General features: G+C 65.8%; 7 protein-coding genes across 8 annotated transcripts; 3 read left to right on the top strand and 4 right to left on the bottom strand.

The window, feature by feature from the left end:
- Nucleotides 1-200: 200 nt before the first annotated feature.
- Nucleotides 201-1,022, top strand: LOC62_05G007254 (uncharacterized protein; the record flags this gene model as incomplete). The annotated part of the gene is made up of 1 exon (XM_062773775.1): nt 201-1,022. The coding sequence occupies one exon, from the start codon at nt 201-203 to the stop codon at nt 1,020-1,022; it is 822 nt and encodes a 273-aa protein (XP_062629759.1).
- Nucleotides 1,023-1,409: 387 nt separating this feature from the next.
- LOC62_05G007255 (uncharacterized protein) lies at nt 1,410-4,182 on the top strand (the record flags this gene model as incomplete). Its single annotated transcript, XM_062773776.1, has 4 exons — nt 1,410-2,657; nt 2,705-2,810; nt 3,246-4,006; nt 4,087-4,182. 4 exons carry the CDS (start codon nt 1,410-1,412, stop codon nt 4,180-4,182), a joined length of 2,211 nt encoding a protein of 736 aa, XP_062629760.1.
- Nucleotides 4,183-4,718: 536 nt separating this feature from the next.
- malL_1 (Oligo-1,6-glucosidase) lies at nt 4,719-6,609 on the bottom strand. The gene is made up of 3 exons (XM_062773777.1): nt 6,570-6,609; nt 6,326-6,511; nt 4,719-6,276 (listed from the first exon to the last, which is right to left on the bottom strand). Exons 1-3 carry the CDS (start codon nt 6,595-6,597, stop codon nt 4,814-4,816), a joined length of 1,677 nt encoding a protein of 558 aa, XP_062629761.1. The 5' UTR covers nt 6,598-6,609; the 3' UTR covers nt 4,719-4,813.
- Nucleotides 6,610-8,202: 1,593 nt separating this feature from the next.
- LOC62_05G007257 (uncharacterized protein) lies at nt 8,203-9,013 on the bottom strand (the record flags this gene model as incomplete). Its single annotated transcript, XM_062773778.1, has 2 exons — nt 8,203-8,854; nt 8,907-9,013. 2 exons carry the CDS (start codon nt 9,011-9,013, stop codon nt 8,203-8,205), a joined length of 759 nt encoding a protein of 252 aa, XP_062629762.1.
- A 1,707-nt stretch (nt 9,014-10,720) lies between these two features.
- Nucleotides 10,721-11,680, bottom strand: LOC62_05G007258 (uncharacterized protein; the record flags this gene model as incomplete). The annotated part of the gene is made up of 3 exons (XM_062773779.1): nt 10,721-10,831; nt 10,884-11,279; nt 11,306-11,680. 3 exons carry the CDS (start codon nt 11,678-11,680, stop codon nt 10,721-10,723), a joined length of 882 nt encoding a protein of 293 aa, XP_062629763.1.
- A 1,205-nt stretch (nt 11,681-12,885) lies between these two features.
- Nucleotides 12,886-14,812, top strand: xkiA_1 (putative D-xylulose kinase A; the record flags this gene model as incomplete). Of its 2 annotated transcripts, XM_062773780.1 has the most annotated exons (4): nt 12,886-13,777; nt 13,816-14,010; nt 14,044-14,192; nt 14,228-14,812. In XM_062773780.1, 4 exons carry the CDS (start codon nt 12,886-12,888, stop codon nt 14,810-14,812), a joined length of 1,821 nt encoding a protein of 606 aa, XP_062629765.1. The 2 variants fall into 2 exon arrangements, with proteins under 2 accessions (XP_062629765.1, XP_062629764.1); XM_062773781.1 differs by having other exon boundaries at nt 13,816-14,192.
- LOC62_05G007260 (uncharacterized protein) lies at nt 14,762-16,023 on the bottom strand. Its single transcript, XM_062773782.1, has 2 exons — nt 15,748-16,023; nt 14,762-15,680 (listed from the first exon to the last, which is right to left on the bottom strand). Exons 1-2 carry the CDS (start codon nt 15,998-16,000, stop codon nt 14,887-14,889), a joined length of 1,047 nt encoding a protein of 348 aa, XP_062629766.1. The 5' UTR covers nt 16,001-16,023; the 3' UTR covers nt 14,762-14,886.
- Between the last annotated feature and the right edge of the window lie 154 nt (nt 16,024-16,177).

Consider the following 16,177-nt stretch of genomic DNA (forward strand, 5'->3'; position numbering starts at 1 on the left):
GCATGTCCAACATTTGCTCCATTCCGTGAGTGGAGCCGAACGAGCAGTGCCAGCCAGCCACTAGCTCAGAGACGGACTTGCACATGATGGGTGGTGCTTGACCCACTAACAACCCACCATGCCCATGCCTCCCGGCATATATGAACGGCGCTTGGCCAGCCCCAGCTCACACGATCATCAGTCGTAACAAAACAAGCAACATGACCTCCCCCCTGCTCCTCGCTCTGGCCGCAAGCACCCTCCTCGCTGCCGCCGAGGCCCAGCTCACCAAGGCAAACAGCAGCGCGCCGACAGGAGCGCCGCTACCGCCACCGGGCACCAACAGCCTCGTCCTGACACGCAGCAGGACATGGACGGTGCCCGCCACCAACACGGGGTACAGCGAGGTGGATCACATCCAGTCGCTCCGCGTGCAGGCCTTGAAGGACCAGGAGCACAGACTGTTCATCGCGACCGTCACGCTCGGCGTGGTGATGTTCGTGGTCGTGCTCCCTGTCTTCTTGTTCCTCCTGCGCCGGTACAATGCCCACACTCGCCGTCTCCTCCAGCAGGCCCCGCCGCCCGAGGTATACAAGCCGTGGGTGGGGCTCGAGATGGTGCCGCCGACGGGCACGGGCACGGCGTTCCCGAGCAACAAGAAGGTTGGCACGGTCGCTTTCGCTGCCGCCGCCGTGCCGCTGCTCGCCAAGCCCGCCGCGGCGACGACGACGGCGACATATTACGCCTCGACGGAGTTCGTGCACACAACGGTCACAATCGACGACCAAAAGTTCTACGACAACTGGTACAAGCCCCAGAGGGAGTACGCCACGCAACAGATCGCGACGCTGTCCATCTTGCTCCCCATCATTGTCATTGTGCCGCTGTTCCTGATGGCCGGCTTGTCACTGGTACGTGCGATACGTCATGCTGACCTGTGTCGGTCGTCGAGCAGAGCTGACACGGCCCAGCACGCGTATCTCCGCCGCCGTCGGGCCAAGAGGACTACTGGCCGCAAGGTTGAATACTGGGGAGTCAACTAGTCGGAGAGAGTGGAGTCGATGCAGTGCTTGGAGTGGCGTCGGTGTGCCGGAATAGACCGACCCGCTTGGCTTGGTGCAGCGGCGGCTGGCTTGGCATTTCGAGCACGTTTGTGCCACCACTGCAGGACACCCAATGCACCCAACCCACCTGCCTAGAGTCGTAACAATTAACCCGCTAGTCCTGTGCATACCGCAAGCCGCGCTCGGGGCTGTGCGTGCATGCATCCCGCGGCCCGCCCGCTCGTGTCGGAGCAGGCGGGGTACATAGCGCGCGAGGATGCAGCATGGCACTGACAGCCCAACAACAACAACGACAGCAGCAACAACAACAACCAACCGACCTCGGTTACACCCCACTCGCGCGACTGACGTCAACCACCTACAACCATGCGGATACGCTCTGCGCTTTTCGTCCTGCTTCCTGTGGCGGCAGCCGCGCCGGCCCTCACCATCCCCGTGACGCTCGGCGTGCTCGTCACCACCGTCACCATGGGTGACCCCGGCCCGACGGCGACAATAGCGACGACGCCCACCGCCGCCGCCGCCGGCGCGATCCAGACAGTCACTGTCCCCGGCACCACGGTCGTGGCGTACGGCTCGACGTACACTTTGCCCGGCACGACGATCTACTCGACGACCGCGCGGAGCGTGTACAACACGTTCGCGACGACGGTGGCCAACACGCCAACGACGGCCTTCACGGCCGGCGAGGGGCGCTTCGAGTCGACATACGACGTCGCCACTACGACCATCACGCTTGCCGGCGGCGAGCTCTCAACGAGTACGATACGCACCACGACGGTGGTGTACCCGCCCCGGAACACGGCACAGTGGACATGGACCGCGGTCGAACTCCAGCGGCCCGAGCCTACCCCGGGCGCCATCTTCAACGAGCAGGTGTGGGCCGCGCAGAGCCGCGCGAGCTCGCTGCACGGCGCGATGGTCATCACTGTCATCGTGTCGACGCTGCTCATGGCCCTCGTCGGCTTCCCCGCGTGGCTGTGGTACCACTTCGTCACGGTCAAGCGCGAGATGACGGGCCGGCGGAACGTGCTGAGCGACAGCGGCGGCGGCAACGGCACCGTGCAAGACTGGGAGATGATGCGCCACGCCGGGACGGCAGAGCGCGCCGCCATCGACAGGCAACATGCGCGCGACGCGGCTGCCGAGGCGGACCCCGCGCCGGCGTACACCCCTCCCTCCGAGGGTGTGCTCCCGCAGTACGGGGCCGACGAAGAGCGCCAGCGGCTGCTGGTCTCCGGTGCGGCCGTCGCCACGGCGGCGGGGGCGGCGCTCGCCAACGTGCCTGTCGCGAGGGGAGCTCCCGTCGCCACCGCTGCGGCGCCGAGCGCTGCGGGCCCCGCAGCAGCCGCGCGCGCATGGGTCACGACGGCGGTCGAGGCGTCGACCCGCGTGCCAGGCGTGCCGTATCCCTACTCCTACACGCCAGTGACCTTCAACACGACGATGCGCGTCCCGGACGCGACGGTGACCTCGACGTCCTACTCGTACAAGGGCTGGTCGCCGTCCGGCGCGGCGCAGCTGGCCGCCGCGAATCGGCAGTACACTGCCGCGCAGGTCGGCATCGCGCTGGGCATCATCATCCCGTGGGGGCTTATCGCGCTGTGTTTCTTGGTGCGTTTTGTTTGGATGGGCTGGTTGATTAGCCGCTGACGCTTCAGATATCGTGGCGCAAGGTGCGCAGATGGCGCAAGGTCCAGAAGTACCTCGAGGGCGGGGACGTCGACTACTCCGCCGTGCGGGCTGCGCGGTGCGACGCTGCATCGCGTGAGATTGCAGCGGGGGCTCGGTGATGATGGCTGGATGGCGCTAGCGTGAGAGCGGGGTCTGTACTTTGCGTGCATAGAGGATTATGGACAATGACGCACCTGTTGTTGTTGTACGTACATGCTACATTACATTTAAAGGCACCCGGGGTTTCAAAGAGTCAGATGACGACGTCTGGATACCCGCTTTTGTAGAGTGCCTGTTGCTCTCTAGCTCATCCCGTCTGCGGCCAGACTACTGAATCATGTGCGGCGGTCATGTCACCAGGCCGGATGGTGGTGGGCTGCAGGCCGAAGTGTGGGCTTAATGCACGCTATCGTGCTGTGACAGCCAGTGCATGCACACCAGAGTGTCTGTCTCTTGACACTGCACACTCCACCACCACCACCACCACGACCACCACCATGCTGCCACTGCTACTCACCGCACTCCTAGCCACCCAGGCCAGCGCCCAGCGGGCAACGACGATCACAATCACCCAGCCGCAGACGACAGCTCCGGGGCACGAGCAGACGGCCATGACGACGATCGTCGCCAACCCGCACCTGACGTACACGCTCGGCGCCGACACGACGGCAGAGTACTTCACCACGACGATCGTGAGCACCATCATGGGCAAGATCCAAGACACGCAGATCACGTCGGTGCCGTACCCGGCCGCGACGGCGCCGTTCGTCTGGACCGTCACGCAGTCGACCGACGACTGGTTCCGCGAAGACCGGAAAGCGGACAAGCTGTTCAATGCGTTCTTGGCCAGCATCATCACGAGCCTCTGCCTCGCGGGCTTTGTTGGCTTGACGCTCGTACTGTGGTACCGCAGGAGGGTACGCCGCGAGATGGAGCGCGGAGACGGGGACGGGGACGAGGCGCCGCCGGCGTACTCCCCGCCACGGGGCCGCTCGGTGTACTCGGTGTACTCGGTCTCATCGGGCAAGGGCCTAGTCGGCACCGCAGCGGCAGCAATGGCGCTCCCCAAGGCGTTCGCCGCGCCCCTCCGCCGCGCGCTGGTCGCGACCACAATGACGCTGTCCACCGAGTCGCGCGACCAGCTGGGCCTGTACTCGCCCGCCGCGACAGGCGTGATCACGACCACTTTGCGCATCCCGGACAAGACGCAGACCGTCTTCCCGTACACCACGCAGGCGAGCTACATCAAGGCCGTGCATCGGCAACACGTGTACGCGGGGCTGATTGGCGTGAGCTGGGCTGTGCCGATGCTGGTTGTGGCGGCTTTCCTCTTGGTAAGTGGCACAGGGCGACGCCTTGCTGATACCAGCACTCGTTCCTCAAGTTGCGCCGCTGGCGCCAGCGACAGCGCGCCGCGCACAACGTGCCCCTCGGCATGCTCGGCGCGGCGCCGGGGACCAAGTAGGACCTGGGCGGCGAGCAGTGGGCACAGCGAAGTGCCACACGGACACTGGTTGTAGGTATGCACTTGTGCAGTGTTGTGAACGGTGTGCGATCGCCAGCCCACAGCGCGCATGTATGCAAAAGAGGATCCCTCGATCCCCCCGACCTGGGCTTGCAAGCACCCCTGTGACCGTCCTTCTTGCCCGTGTGCCGCAGCACCGGCGGCCAGCTTGCAAGCTGTGGCGCTTCAAGTCATTTGCGTCCCTCACAAATGACGCCACGCCAGGTCTGAGCTCGAACCCACGCAGGCTCGAACCCATGCCCGTTACGATAGGTACCGCTGCTTGACGCGTAACTGGCCTCGTTAACCGCGACGATACCCCGGTGCACGGTGGGGTGGTGCGGGGGTCGTACTTGGGCTGGGGTGCCGGCGGTGCGAGCCGCGCGGGGTGCAGCCGCGGCCGGCCGGCCGGCTACACCGCGAGCATCGAACAGTGCCACACACACAACCCGCCTGCTCAGTTCAAAGCCGGGGCCGCGTACAGAACAGTGCTGCATCTCTCTACCAACGTCGATCTAGCATATTACTTCTAGTGTATCGTACAGCTGCTTGTTACAAGTCATCTGCCGCGCCACTGCCGCCGCGCCGCCGTCTAAGCCGGCACGACCCAAGCGGTCGTGTCCTGGGGCAGCTTGCCGTCGACGAGCTCGCCCGAGGTCACGACCACCTTGCCCTCGGGAAGCGCGATAGCCTCCTTGCCAAAGTTGGTGATGCTCTGCCAGCCGCCGGGACGCTCAAAGTGGATGACGTCGGGGGTGTCGCTCTTCCAGACGAGCTCCTCGGCGCCCTGGAGCTCGCGGCGGAGGTTGATGGCCTTGCGGTAGAAGTTGAGCGTGCTCTTGGGGTCCTTGTCCTCGACGTCGACAGCGTACTGCTTGTACACCTCGGGCTGCTTGAGGTGCGGGGCGGCGCCGGGGCCGAAGCCCATGTTGGGCGCGTCGGCGACCCACGGGATGCAGATACGGCAGCCGTCACGGCCGACGTCGCGTCCGGGCGAGCGGAAGAAGGTGGGGTCCTGGCGCTCCTCGTCGGGGATCGACACGTCCTCGGGCAGGCCGAGCTCCTCGCCCTGGTAGATGTACGTGCTACCGGGGAGGGCGAGGATGAGCTGTGTCGCGGCGTTGGCGCGGCGCAGACCGAGCTCGACGTCGACCTTGGGGTCCTGGCCGCGCGCAAGCAGGTACTTGCGCGTAGCCTCGCGGTAGTTGTCGGGCTTGATGTCGAGCGCGTGGCGGGTAGCGTGGCGGATGACGTCGTGGTTGGAGAAGACCCAGGTGGTGGACGAGCCCGAGGCTGTGGCGTGCTCGAGCGACTCGGTGATGATCTTCTTGAACGACACGGGGTCGTAGTCGGACATGAGCATGTCGAACGAGAAGGCCTGGCCGAGGCCGTCCTTGGCGGCGTAGAGGTGCTTGCGGTGGGGGGCGACCCACGCCTCGGCGACAGCAGTGAGGGGAGGGTTGTACTCGTTGAACACCTTGCGCCACTCGCGGTAGACGTCAAAGACCGAGTTGCGGTCGAGGAAGGGGTGCGTGTCCTCGGGGAGCGTGCCCGCGACCATCTGCTCCGAGAGGGCGGTCACCTCCTTCCAGTTGGGGAGGTCGCCCGAGAGGTCCTTGGTGCAGGCGTTGGCGACGTCGATACGGAAGCCAGCGACGCCGTGGTCGCCCCAGAAGCGGAGCGTCTTGAGGAAGTCCTCGCGCACCTCGGGGTGGTCCCAGTTGAAGTCGGGCTGCGACGTGTCAAACAGGTGGAGGTACCACTGGCCGTCGCCGACGGGGTCCCATGCCGAGCCGCCAAAGAAGGTCTCCCAGTCGGTGGGCGGCTGGTCCTTGTTGGGGCCGAGGCCGTCGCGGAAGATGTAGCGCTCGCGCTCGGGCGAACCCTTGCCGGCCTTGAGCGCAGCCTGGAACCAGACGTGGTCGTCGGACGAGTGGTTGGGCACAATGTCGACAATGATCTTGATGCCGGCCTCCTTGGCAGCGGCGGTCATCGTGTCAAACTGCGCAATGGTGCCGATGCGGGGGTCGACGTCGCGGTAGTCGGCGACATCGTCTAGCGGGGGTGTCAGCGACGCGACCATCAGCGCGAGCGCTTCACTCACAGCCACCGTCCTTGAGCGCAGAGGGGTAGAAGGGCGAGAGCCAGATGGCGTCCACGCCAAGCTCCTTGAGGTAGGGGAGCTTCTCAGTGATGCCGACGAGGTCTCCGACGCCGTCGCCGTTGGCGTCGGCGAACGAGCGCGGGTAGATCTGGTAGACGAGCGCCTGGCGCCACCAGTTGGGGTCGACTGGGCGGGGTGGTCAGTCACGTCCATCACTACGCCAGCCACAGCACGCCGCACTCACTGCCGATGGGGGTGATGTCGATGGTCATGGTTTATGCGTATGTACCGTACGATGGGGGGAAGAGAGCAGCCCCACCCGCTCTGTTATAAGCGAAACCAGGCCAACCCAGAGCTGCTGGCCACCTCCCGCTCGCGGCGCAGTGTCGGTCCTCGGTCCGGGAGGACATATACTCGGGGCCCACCGAAAAGAGTCAGGGCTGTGGAGCCGACTGGCAGCTTGGCACGGCCGTTGTCTTCTTCTTCCCCTCCCTCCTCTGCCGCGACCGTGCAGCCTCCTTGTCCCCGTGCACACCCCGCAGCACAGGGGCATATGTAAACGTGTGGGGAAAACCAAATGCACGCGGCTGTGCGCGGCTACTGGCAGCAAAGACGGGATATTGTTAACGGCCGAGAGCCGAGGATGCGGCGGGCGCCGAGGTTGCACCGAGCGGTGGCCATTGCTTTTTCTGGTACGCCATCGCCTAAGCCTCGGAGTAAAGTGACGCGCGTGAGCGAGGTGCGCGAGTGGAGGAGAGCAACGGCCGGGTCCGGGGAGTGGACCTGTGCATGTGGAGGGACGTGGAGGAGATGACAGGACGCTGCTGGAACAGTCGGCTAGGCCGACCAGACGCCGTTGAGGGGGGGCAACAGCCGACCCAATCGCGTCGACGCCGACCTCGCCGAGAGCACATGCATGCTTGATCAGAACGCACCGAGAACGGCCCCCTCGCACGCTATATCCCCCGCGCAATGTACCGAGTGTGTCGTGCTTGCTTGCTGGTTTAGGAATCGTCGATGGATGGCGAGAGATGTGCAGTGGACGAATATCGGCGTCTACCGATGTCGGTGGGCCGGACCGAGCGCGCCGAGCCGGCGGCAGCGACGGCACTGATAGTGAGTGAGTGGGTGAGCGACGGGATGAGTGTGCGGTTGGGTGTTGTCGTCGCGCACGGGTGCGAGTCGGGCATGCACGCTGCATGTGCATTTGCACGAGCACGAGTCTAGGGACGGTGTCGAACGGTGTAAGACACAGAGGTTAGTGGAATGGTGGTGGGGAGTGAGCGCTGGTGGTGGATGAGAGGTGAGGAGACAACGGGAGATGGGGATTGTGTCGTTGCTGTTTTCCAGCGTTCAGCGTTCAGCCAGACCCCCCATCCAGCTACGCAGCCCACTCGCACCCATTCCTTCACCATCTGTGCGCCCAGGACGGCACAAGCGGCGGTACACACGCCGCCCGGTCCTGCCGACCATACAAGGCGCGAGTGGCACACACACGTTGCGAGGGCGTGCACCCTACACCAGTGTTCCTGTCGCCTCTTCAACCAACTACACACCAAATGCATCACCGCTGTTCACATTAACCTATTTTGATTATACGTCACTGTTGTCGTGTATCGAAGTCGTCAAGTAAGTACAACTGTGTGTTGGCCGCGACCTGCGGCCGCTGAAGAACCCCCTTAAGATAAACACCTAGACGTCGCCGCGCTCCGGCTTGGAAATGGCCACGGGCGCAGCGAGTTGCTGCGCGTTCCTCCAGCGCGTGAGTCGGCGGTATGACCTCTGTGGTAATGTCAGCGACATGTTACGTTGCTTATCACAGAGGCCTCGCTTCGTTTCGTTTCACTCGGCCGGGTGTGGCAGTCGCCGAAATGAAATCAACCAGCCACCCCATTCCACCCCGTGACCACACCAGACCACCGAAACGAAACGAGCCAGATGGCACTTACGAGAACAAAGAAGCCCACGATGAGCGGCGGGCCAATCACGCCGAGCACGATGCCCATGGCGTACAGCGCCTGCTTGTTACTCTCGGCGCTGAGCACGGCGGAGAGGGACGAGGGCGTCGCCGGTGCGTCCGTCGTTGCCGTTGCCTGCGCCGCGGCGGACGGGAGGCGCGCGAACAACAACGACGCTACCGTGACGATCTTGCCTCTGCGCGCTGGGGGAGGGCTCGGCGCAGCCTGTACCGAGGAGCGCGGGCTCGACACCTCGTACTTTGGCAGCTCTTCCTCGACGTACGAAGGCAGCTGGGCGCCGGCTGCACCTCCGTGCCCGCGGCCGCCGCCGACCTCGCGCTCGACGGCACGGTGGAACCACACCGCGAAGGGCACGCCGAGCAGCAGGCACAGCGCAGTCATGACGCTCGTGGCTGCGATGAAGCCCATGCGGAGGTCGTTGGTATGTGTGCGGGCTGCGTCGAGCGTGGCTGAGTCGTCGGGTGACATGGTGCCGGTGGGGGACGGGGCCACTGGTATTCCGCTCGACGATGGTGGGAGCGCAGTCGTTGCATTATTGTACGGCAGCGCACTGAGAGGTAGGCGTCAGCGGGGTACTCGAAGCCGCCAGCAACGCAACCCACGTCGTCGGCGTGGCGCCAAGTCCACTGCCGCTCGTCATGGCCTGCTGCGCCGCGCTCGAGCCGGCAAGGGCGAGCACCGCGGCAGCGAGGAGGGGTGCGAGGCGCATGGTATCGGTACTTGGTGGTGGCGAGTGCGTGTATGCAGCAGGCAGCGAGCGAGAGCAGCATGCCCCGCGGACCACCCGATGACGGCTTTATACGATCTTTGCCCCTTGGAGACAAAGTCAGGCGCTTGGTCTAGCGCCGTTGGTTGCCATGCGATGGATGGGTGATCGCGGCAGTAGCTGCATCCTGACCCCGCGGAACGAGATCGAAGCTGGGCCAGCGGCAGCGGTGACTTGTAACATTCCTAAGCGACGCAGAGTGCACTCTATGTGTGTGTGGTGGCGACCAACATATCGGCGACCGTGCCTGATTGTACAAAGGGGCCATGATATCCGTTATTAGGGAATGGGTGTGCAGGGCACAAGGTTGCAGCGAGGTACCTTGCACAGTGCTTCTTGGCATGCACATCGGGGGTAGTGGTGGGGGGTGTAGAGGTGCTATTGGTCCTTGGGGTCATGCTTATTCCGAGTACTGTCATCGACGACGACGAGCAGGAGCAGGAGCAGGAGGAGGAGCAGGAGCAGCGCCAGAGAATCTGGTTGAGGCAATTCAACTTGGTCCTCCTCGCTTGACGCCACTGGACCAAGGAGACCACCGCCACTACACCGCTGCTGGGCTGAAACGAAGTGGCGCCCCGTCACAGGCACCTGACTTTTGACTTTGAAAATGGCACAACGTGCGCATGCCGCCAAAGCCGGAGTAGCAGCAGAACGGAGCATTGTGCCGCCCTCGTCGTCACTCTCGCATCGGAGATAATGGGTGGCTCGCCCTGGTGGCCACTTCCGCACGCTGACCCAGCGTTGCGGTCACGCACATCTTGCACCGCCCCAGACGTCATGGGCGAGCCAGATAACAGCGCCCACCCAATCGCAACGACGAGCGATGCGCGCGATGGCCGCAACTGCCGGAACATGGCACCAATGGGAGATTATCTCGGCCATGATCGACGTGATCGGCGGCGGTGTGCAGGCGGTGGTGTGCAGCGACACGATGCGCGATTACTTGACCGGAGCGGAGCAAGTCAAGTGAGGACGAAGTATGTAGGCTGACGCTGACTGACTTGGACAAGCTGCTTGCCGCTCTGTACCTGCCGACACGTCCCAGACTAACGTGGGATACTCCGAGCGTGTGGCAGTGGGAACCCGACGGCGAGCCAACAGCCGTTCCGCGTGCGAACAGATCCACTTCAGTGGAGCAGTCTCACTCACTTGCTTGGGTCGGATCGGATCAGCAGTGTACAGTAGCACAGGTGACGTCGGTCAGGTCCGCTGGCCGCTGGCCCGGTGTGGATCGACTCCCAGTGTGTGCGAAGGCGGCAATCCAGCTCCGCATCGATGGATCGGCTGGTGTCCGCGGCTCGTTGCTCGCTGGCTGTGGAGCATCACGTCGTACACGAATCATCTGGCGGGTGGCTGGTGGCGCTGCATTGTTGCCCGGAGACGAGTGCCGAGTGGCGACCATACCTGCACCAGTGGCAAGTGCTAGACTAGCTAGACTAGACAAGAGGGTGGTTGCCGTCGTGTGGCACACAAGCACTGTGCACTGCGCATGGAGCAATTGTGATGCGCACATAGGATGCATCCGTAGGGTATGTACAAGGAGATCGCCATAGTACGCGGCTCCATGCCCCGGTGTAGCCAGTACACACGTGGCACTACGATCGTGGCGCGCTCCACGCCAATCCACCCGCCATCGACGGCGCTAAGACACTACTCATCGTCGACCTTCTTGCCCGGCTCCACATGGTGCAACGTATCGAGCGGCACGCCCTGCTGCGCACGCTGCATCTTTCGCCAGCGGCGCAGCTTGAGGAAGTAGTACTGCCGTCGTCGTCAGCTTTTGCCTTCCCAGCCCTCCCCTGCTACCACGTACCAGGAGGAACGGGAGCACCAGCACAAACGGCGCCGCCCAGCTCAGGCCAATCATCCCGCCGTACAGCCGCTGCTGGCGCATGGCCTTGATGTAGGCGGCCTTCGCGGTCTCGGGGTACAGCGTCACCGTGGTGTCCGGGACGCGGAGCGTGGTCCTGACCATTCCGGCTGGGATGTGAGTCTCGTCGCCCCAACTATCCGTGGAGACGGCGTACACCGTCATCGTGGTGGTCACGAGCGCGCGGCGGAGTGGCGCGGCGGCGGCTTTCGGGAGTGCTGTTGCTGCGGCTGCCGCGGCGCCGACGAGGAGCTTGCGCGACGAAGTCGACGAGGCGGGCGACGACGGCCGGCGCGGCGCGGGCGCCGTCGCGCCGCCTCCGCCACCTGATGCCGGCGGCTTCTCCCCGCCATCTCGCGCCGTACCCGCCCCCGGTACCACACGACGAGCGGGAGCCCGACGAAGAAGCAGAGCACGACACCCGCGATGCTGCTCGCGATCATGGCGTCGAGGAGTACCGCTGCGCGGTGGGCCGGGCGGCTCCCGTCGTCGAGCCACGCGTACGCCGTCCACACGAACGTCTCGCTCTCGGGCGGCACGCGCACGCTCGTGTACCACTCGCCGCCGAACGAATTTATGCGGAGCGTGCTCGTGAAGAACTCGTCGGTGGGGGTCGGTGCTGCGTCGGCATCGCGCCGAGCTGGAGCTGGAGTTGGCCCGGTGGCCGTGGCTGGGAGGGCGGGGCGCCCCTCGGTGATGCCCGCCAAGACGACGAGCGCCGTAAGTAGGAGCAGCTTCATGGCGTGGGCTTGTCGTTGACGTGCGCCTCAGCATTGCCTTTAAACCATCGCCTTGTTTTTCTAGGCCCGGAGGGTATGCAGGCAGAGGAGCAGCAACGCGACGGCAGCCGCGGGCGAGTAAACAAAGGGGGCTGGCTGGCTGGGCCTCGGCGCCTCGGGTGGTGTCTGAAACGCGTTCCTGCCCCGTTCGCCAGGACGTACTGCCGCACTGAAATGGCAGCGCATGCGATCACGCGCGCTCAGCGGGGCACGCGCGCATGGGCTCCGGGCTCGCCGGACACTGCTTCACGACAACATGGGTGGTGCATGGTACACATTCAGGCGCGCTCGGCGTCTCGGTTGCGGCGCTGCGGCCTCGGCCCCCCTCCTACTCCTGCTCCGTGTCCACTCCCCTGCGGTTCATTGCCCTGTCCAGCCCCGAACACCTCCATCGGAGCGCTGCGCTGCAGTCTGCGCTGGCTGCTCCGCCATCGCCGGAGCTTGACGAACGAGTGCTGCACAGTGGTCAGGAGACTGCTTCCGAGGCCGCTACGCAGCGACGAGCAGCGGAACACACCCCAGCACACGCCAGTCAGCGCGCAGTACAGGGGTGCACTGCGGCACGGTACGCCTCGTCACTCGTGTAGGCGTACACGGTAGTCGTTGAGCCGGGGACGCGGAGCGAAGCCCAGTCGTGACCACCGCCGTCGGCGTCGGCGTCGTCGTGGGCCCGCGCGAGGCGTCCCACGCGGCGGCGTACAGCGTCATCGTGGTGGACACGAGCAACCTCCGCACCGGCGTGCCCGAGGCCTTGGGCAGCGCAGGCAGAGCGGCAGCCGCGCCGACGAGCCACTTGCGCGGCGACGGGCGGCGCGCTGCAATGTCAGAGTCTGAGTCTAGCGCCGCCGCCTTGTCTGGCTGGCTTTTGTACAGTCGCTCAACAACAAACGGCAAAACCGCACGCGCACGCTGGCCGGCACTGCGCTGGCCGTGCGCAGCAGTGAGTGACCCAGTCACCGCACACCACCCCGCCGCCGCCGACTCCGAAAGGTCCGCACCCGTCGAACCGGGACTCGGCCCACGCCCAGCCGAACCGCCGCCCGGGGCATTCTCGGCGAGTTTACGGGCCGCGCCCTGCCGTCGCCGCCACCACCGGCAGTCCTCCTTGGCGATACAACACTGCTGGCCCCTATGCAGTTGGTTTCTCAACCACACTACTCTCCACGATGGCCCCGCCCCAGCCCCTCTTCCTAGGCCTCGACTGCTCAACGCAGGCGCTCAAGGCGTCCCTCCTCTCGTCCGACCTGCGCGTCCTCGCCGAGGAGGAGGTGCGCTTCGACAACGACCTGGCGCACTTCGGCACACGCGGCGGCGTGCTCCATGGTCCCGAGGGATCGGGGGAAGTCTTCTCGCCCGTCCTGCAGCCCGTCGAGGCGCTCGACTTGTTGTTGGAGCGGATCAAGGCCGCCGGGTGGGACGTGGACTCTATCCGCGCCGTGTCCGCCGCGGGGCAGCAGCACGCGACGGTGTACTGGTCGCATGAGGCCTCGCGCCTGCTTGGCACCCTCGACCCCGGCGCGCCGATGGCGCCGCAGCTGCTCCGCGCGTTCTCGCGCGATATCATCCCCAACTGGCAGGACTCGTCCACCGGCGCCGAGTGTGCGGAGATCACTGCCGCCCTCGGCTCCGCGGAGCAGCTGGCCGACGCGACCGGCTCGTCGGCACACACGCGTTTCTCGGGCGCGCAGATCGCCAAGTTCCGTAAAGTGTCCCCCGAGGCATACGCCGACACCGCGCGCATTTCGCTCGTGTCCAGCATGGTCACGACGCTGCTCTGCGCCGACGGAGACGTGAAGGGCATCGACGAGAGCGACGCGTGCGGCATGAACCTGTGGGACATGCGCTCGCGCGCGTGGTCCGAGCCTGCTCTTGCTGCCGTTGCGGGCGGCGGAGGCGACACCGCCGCGCTGAGGAGCAAGCTCGGCCTCGTGGAGACGGACGGCGGGCGCGTGGTCGGGCAGATCGGACAGTGGTTCGTCAAGCGGTACGGCTTCAGCCCCGAGTGCATCGTGCTCCCCGGCACGGGCGATAACCCCGCCACGTTCCTCTCGCTTGTCTGTGAGTTGGGTGCTTGTGGCAGGCAAAGCTGACCCCAGTGCGCGAGTCCGAGGGCCTGCTGTCCCTCGGCACGTCGGACGTCGTCATGGTCTCGACGGCAGCGTATACCCCGCACCCAGAATACCACGCCTTCTTCCACCCCGCGCAGATTGCCCCGCCGAGCAAGGACGGCACAGCGGTTGCTGGTGCGCAGGCTGAGCAGCTACGATACTTCAACATGCTGGTGTACAAGAGTGCGTACGTCGGCTGGTCGCCGCTGACCCCAGACGGATCCCTCGCGCGCGAACACGTGAGGGACAAGTACTTTGCCAAGTGTTGGGACGACTTCAACGCCGCCGCGGAGCGGCTGCGGCCAAAGAGCGCAGCAGACGTGCCGTCCCGCACGGCCTTCTGGTGGCTCCTCCCAGATATTATTGTGCGTCAGCCACCTGCGTTCACCACTGACTCTAGCCGGCCAACGCTCACGGCGTGCACAAGTACGAGGGGCGGGACGCGGCGAGCGCGGGCAGCGTGGACGCCTTCGCCGACCGCGACGCGGAAGCCCTCGCGATCCTCGAGTCCCAGATGCTCAACTACCGCTCGCGCTCGTCCGCGATCCTCGGCAGCCCCGCGGGCCTGTCGCGCGCATACGTCGCCGGCGGGGCGGGCAAGAACCCGACCATCTGCGCCGTGGCCGCCGACGTGCTCGCGTGCCCCGTGTCCAAGGCGGTCGAGTGGGACGGGCGCCAGTGGGGCGAGGCGGGGTGGAACGCGTGCTCCGTCGGCGTGGGGTACAAGGCGCGCTGGGGATGGGAGCGCGAGGCGGCGCGTCAGCGCGGGGACGGCGCGCGCGCTAGCATCGGGTTCGACGACCTGATTGCTGAGATTCGACGGGCACGGCGCGCGGCACTGCCTGCTGAGGCTCTGTCTGCCGCCGACGCGCCAGACGACGAGGGCGTCGCCAACGTCGCGGTTCCAGGTCCGGGCGCTGGCGCGTACGACGCGGCCGTGGGCTGGTGGCAGGCGCTGGAGGCGCGCGCTCTCGCGGGCAAGTAAGGGCTTGCTCGCTGTAGTATCATCGATTAGGGTATACGGTTCGTAGGGTATTGATCTATCATGGTGGATTGATTCTACGGCGTGGGGCTCTTGGCCTTCTTGTGCTTGCGCTTGCGCTGCTTCGGTGCCGAGACGGAGAGGTCAGGCTCAGCGCCGGCCTTGAGCACGGCAGACGGCTTCTCCGCATCGGCCTTCTCGTCGACGTCGCGCTTGAGCTCGGCGCCGGCGGTGCTCGCGAGCGAGTTACGCCACGACACGGCAGCAGAAGTGAGCGCGCGCGCGGCGAACAGCGTGGTGAAGAACACGACGGCGATCGCGCGCGCCGTGTCGTGCGACACGATGCCGGAGCCCTTCTCTCCCGCCTTCAGGTCAGCCGGCAGGCCGGAGGCCAGCGCCGAGCTCAGCGGCGCGAGGGAGGGGTATCCGCCCGTCAAGGCGAGGTACAGGAGGGCCGTCAGCGCGGCGCCCCACACGTCGAGCGTGTTGAGCAGGCCGCCGTCGAGCACGCCCGGCCGTCCGAGCGCCCAGTGGGCCTTGTGCAGCCCGAACGCCTGGACGATCCAGCCGCCGCCGCACGTCGCGACGGCGGAAAGCAGCACGGGCGCGAACCACCCGTACCTCGCGTCCGGGGACACGAAGCCCGCCGTCAGTGCCGGCACGAGCGTGATGGCCACTCCGCGGAGCAGGCCGTCGAGCACGGCCGTGAAGAGCGCGAGCGGGAGCGCGGGGGCCGTGGAGCTGATGAAGGACGCGAGGCCGGTCGGGATGAGCGCAACGTAGCCTGCTACGTAGAGCCCCCAGGGGGTCGGGGAGAGGAGCCAGAACGGGGGTTGGGACGCGATGAGCGAGTTGAGCGTGCCGCCGCCCCCTGGCGCGAGGTCAGTATGATCGAGGGAAGGTGCCGACGCCAGCCGCGAAGCCTCGAGGTCACTCACAAGCCACGACGAGGAAACCCAACAGATCAGCAAGCACACCGACCTCGCCCCGTCCCTTGGTCATCTGCGCCCACGCCAGCCCGACGCGCAGGGCGTGCAGCGCGCCAAACCGCGCAAAGGGCACGTAAGGGTGGACGTTGGTCGTCTGCAGGTGCCGCACGAGCGCCTGCACGGCCGGCACGGCGGCGAGCGGCGCCTCGAGGCTCGCTTCGAGCGGGAGCGTCGCGCTGGCTATGCGCTGGAGGAGGGACATAATGAGCGACTTGGGTGAGTTGGTTGATGGGGAAGGTTGTGATGTGGGGTGGTTGTTGATGAGGGTGCTGGTGCTGGTGGCTGCTGCTGCGTCATCAGCCGCCGGTGAAATAAGCTGGAAGCCGATGGGCCGGCCGGCCGACCATGGCGCTGCCACGCACATCCACGTCCCGGCTTG

The sequence above is a fragment of the Vanrija pseudolonga genome, chromosome 5, assembly GCF_020906515.1.
Source record: "Vanrija pseudolonga chromosome 5, complete sequence".
NCBI classification, from domain to species: domain Eukaryota; kingdom Fungi; phylum Basidiomycota; class Tremellomycetes; order Trichosporonales; family Trichosporonaceae; genus Vanrija; species Vanrija pseudolonga.

Excerpts from the sequence above, each read along its gene's own strand:
- malL_1 (XM_062773777.1), bottom strand. The coding sequence starts at position 6,597 with ATGACCATCGACATCACCCCCATCGGCA. Across the intron at positions 6,512-6,569 it reads CGACATCACCCCCATCGGCA|TCGACCCCAACTGGTGGCGC; the intron begins GTGAGTGCGGCG and ends CACCCCGCCCAG. Across the intron at positions 6,277-6,325 it reads TGCGCTCAAGGACGGTGGCT|ACGATGTCGCCGACTACCGC; the intron begins GTGAGTGAAGCG and ends CACCCCCGCTAG.
- LOC62_05G007260 (XM_062773782.1), bottom strand. The coding sequence starts at position 16,000 with ATGTCCCTCCTCCAGCGCATAGCCAGCGCGACGCTCCCGCTCGAAGCG. Across the intron at positions 15,681-15,747 it reads GGGTTTCCTCGTCGTGGCTT|GGGGCGGCGGCACGCTCAAC; the intron begins GTGAGTGACCTC and ends ACCTCGCGCCAG.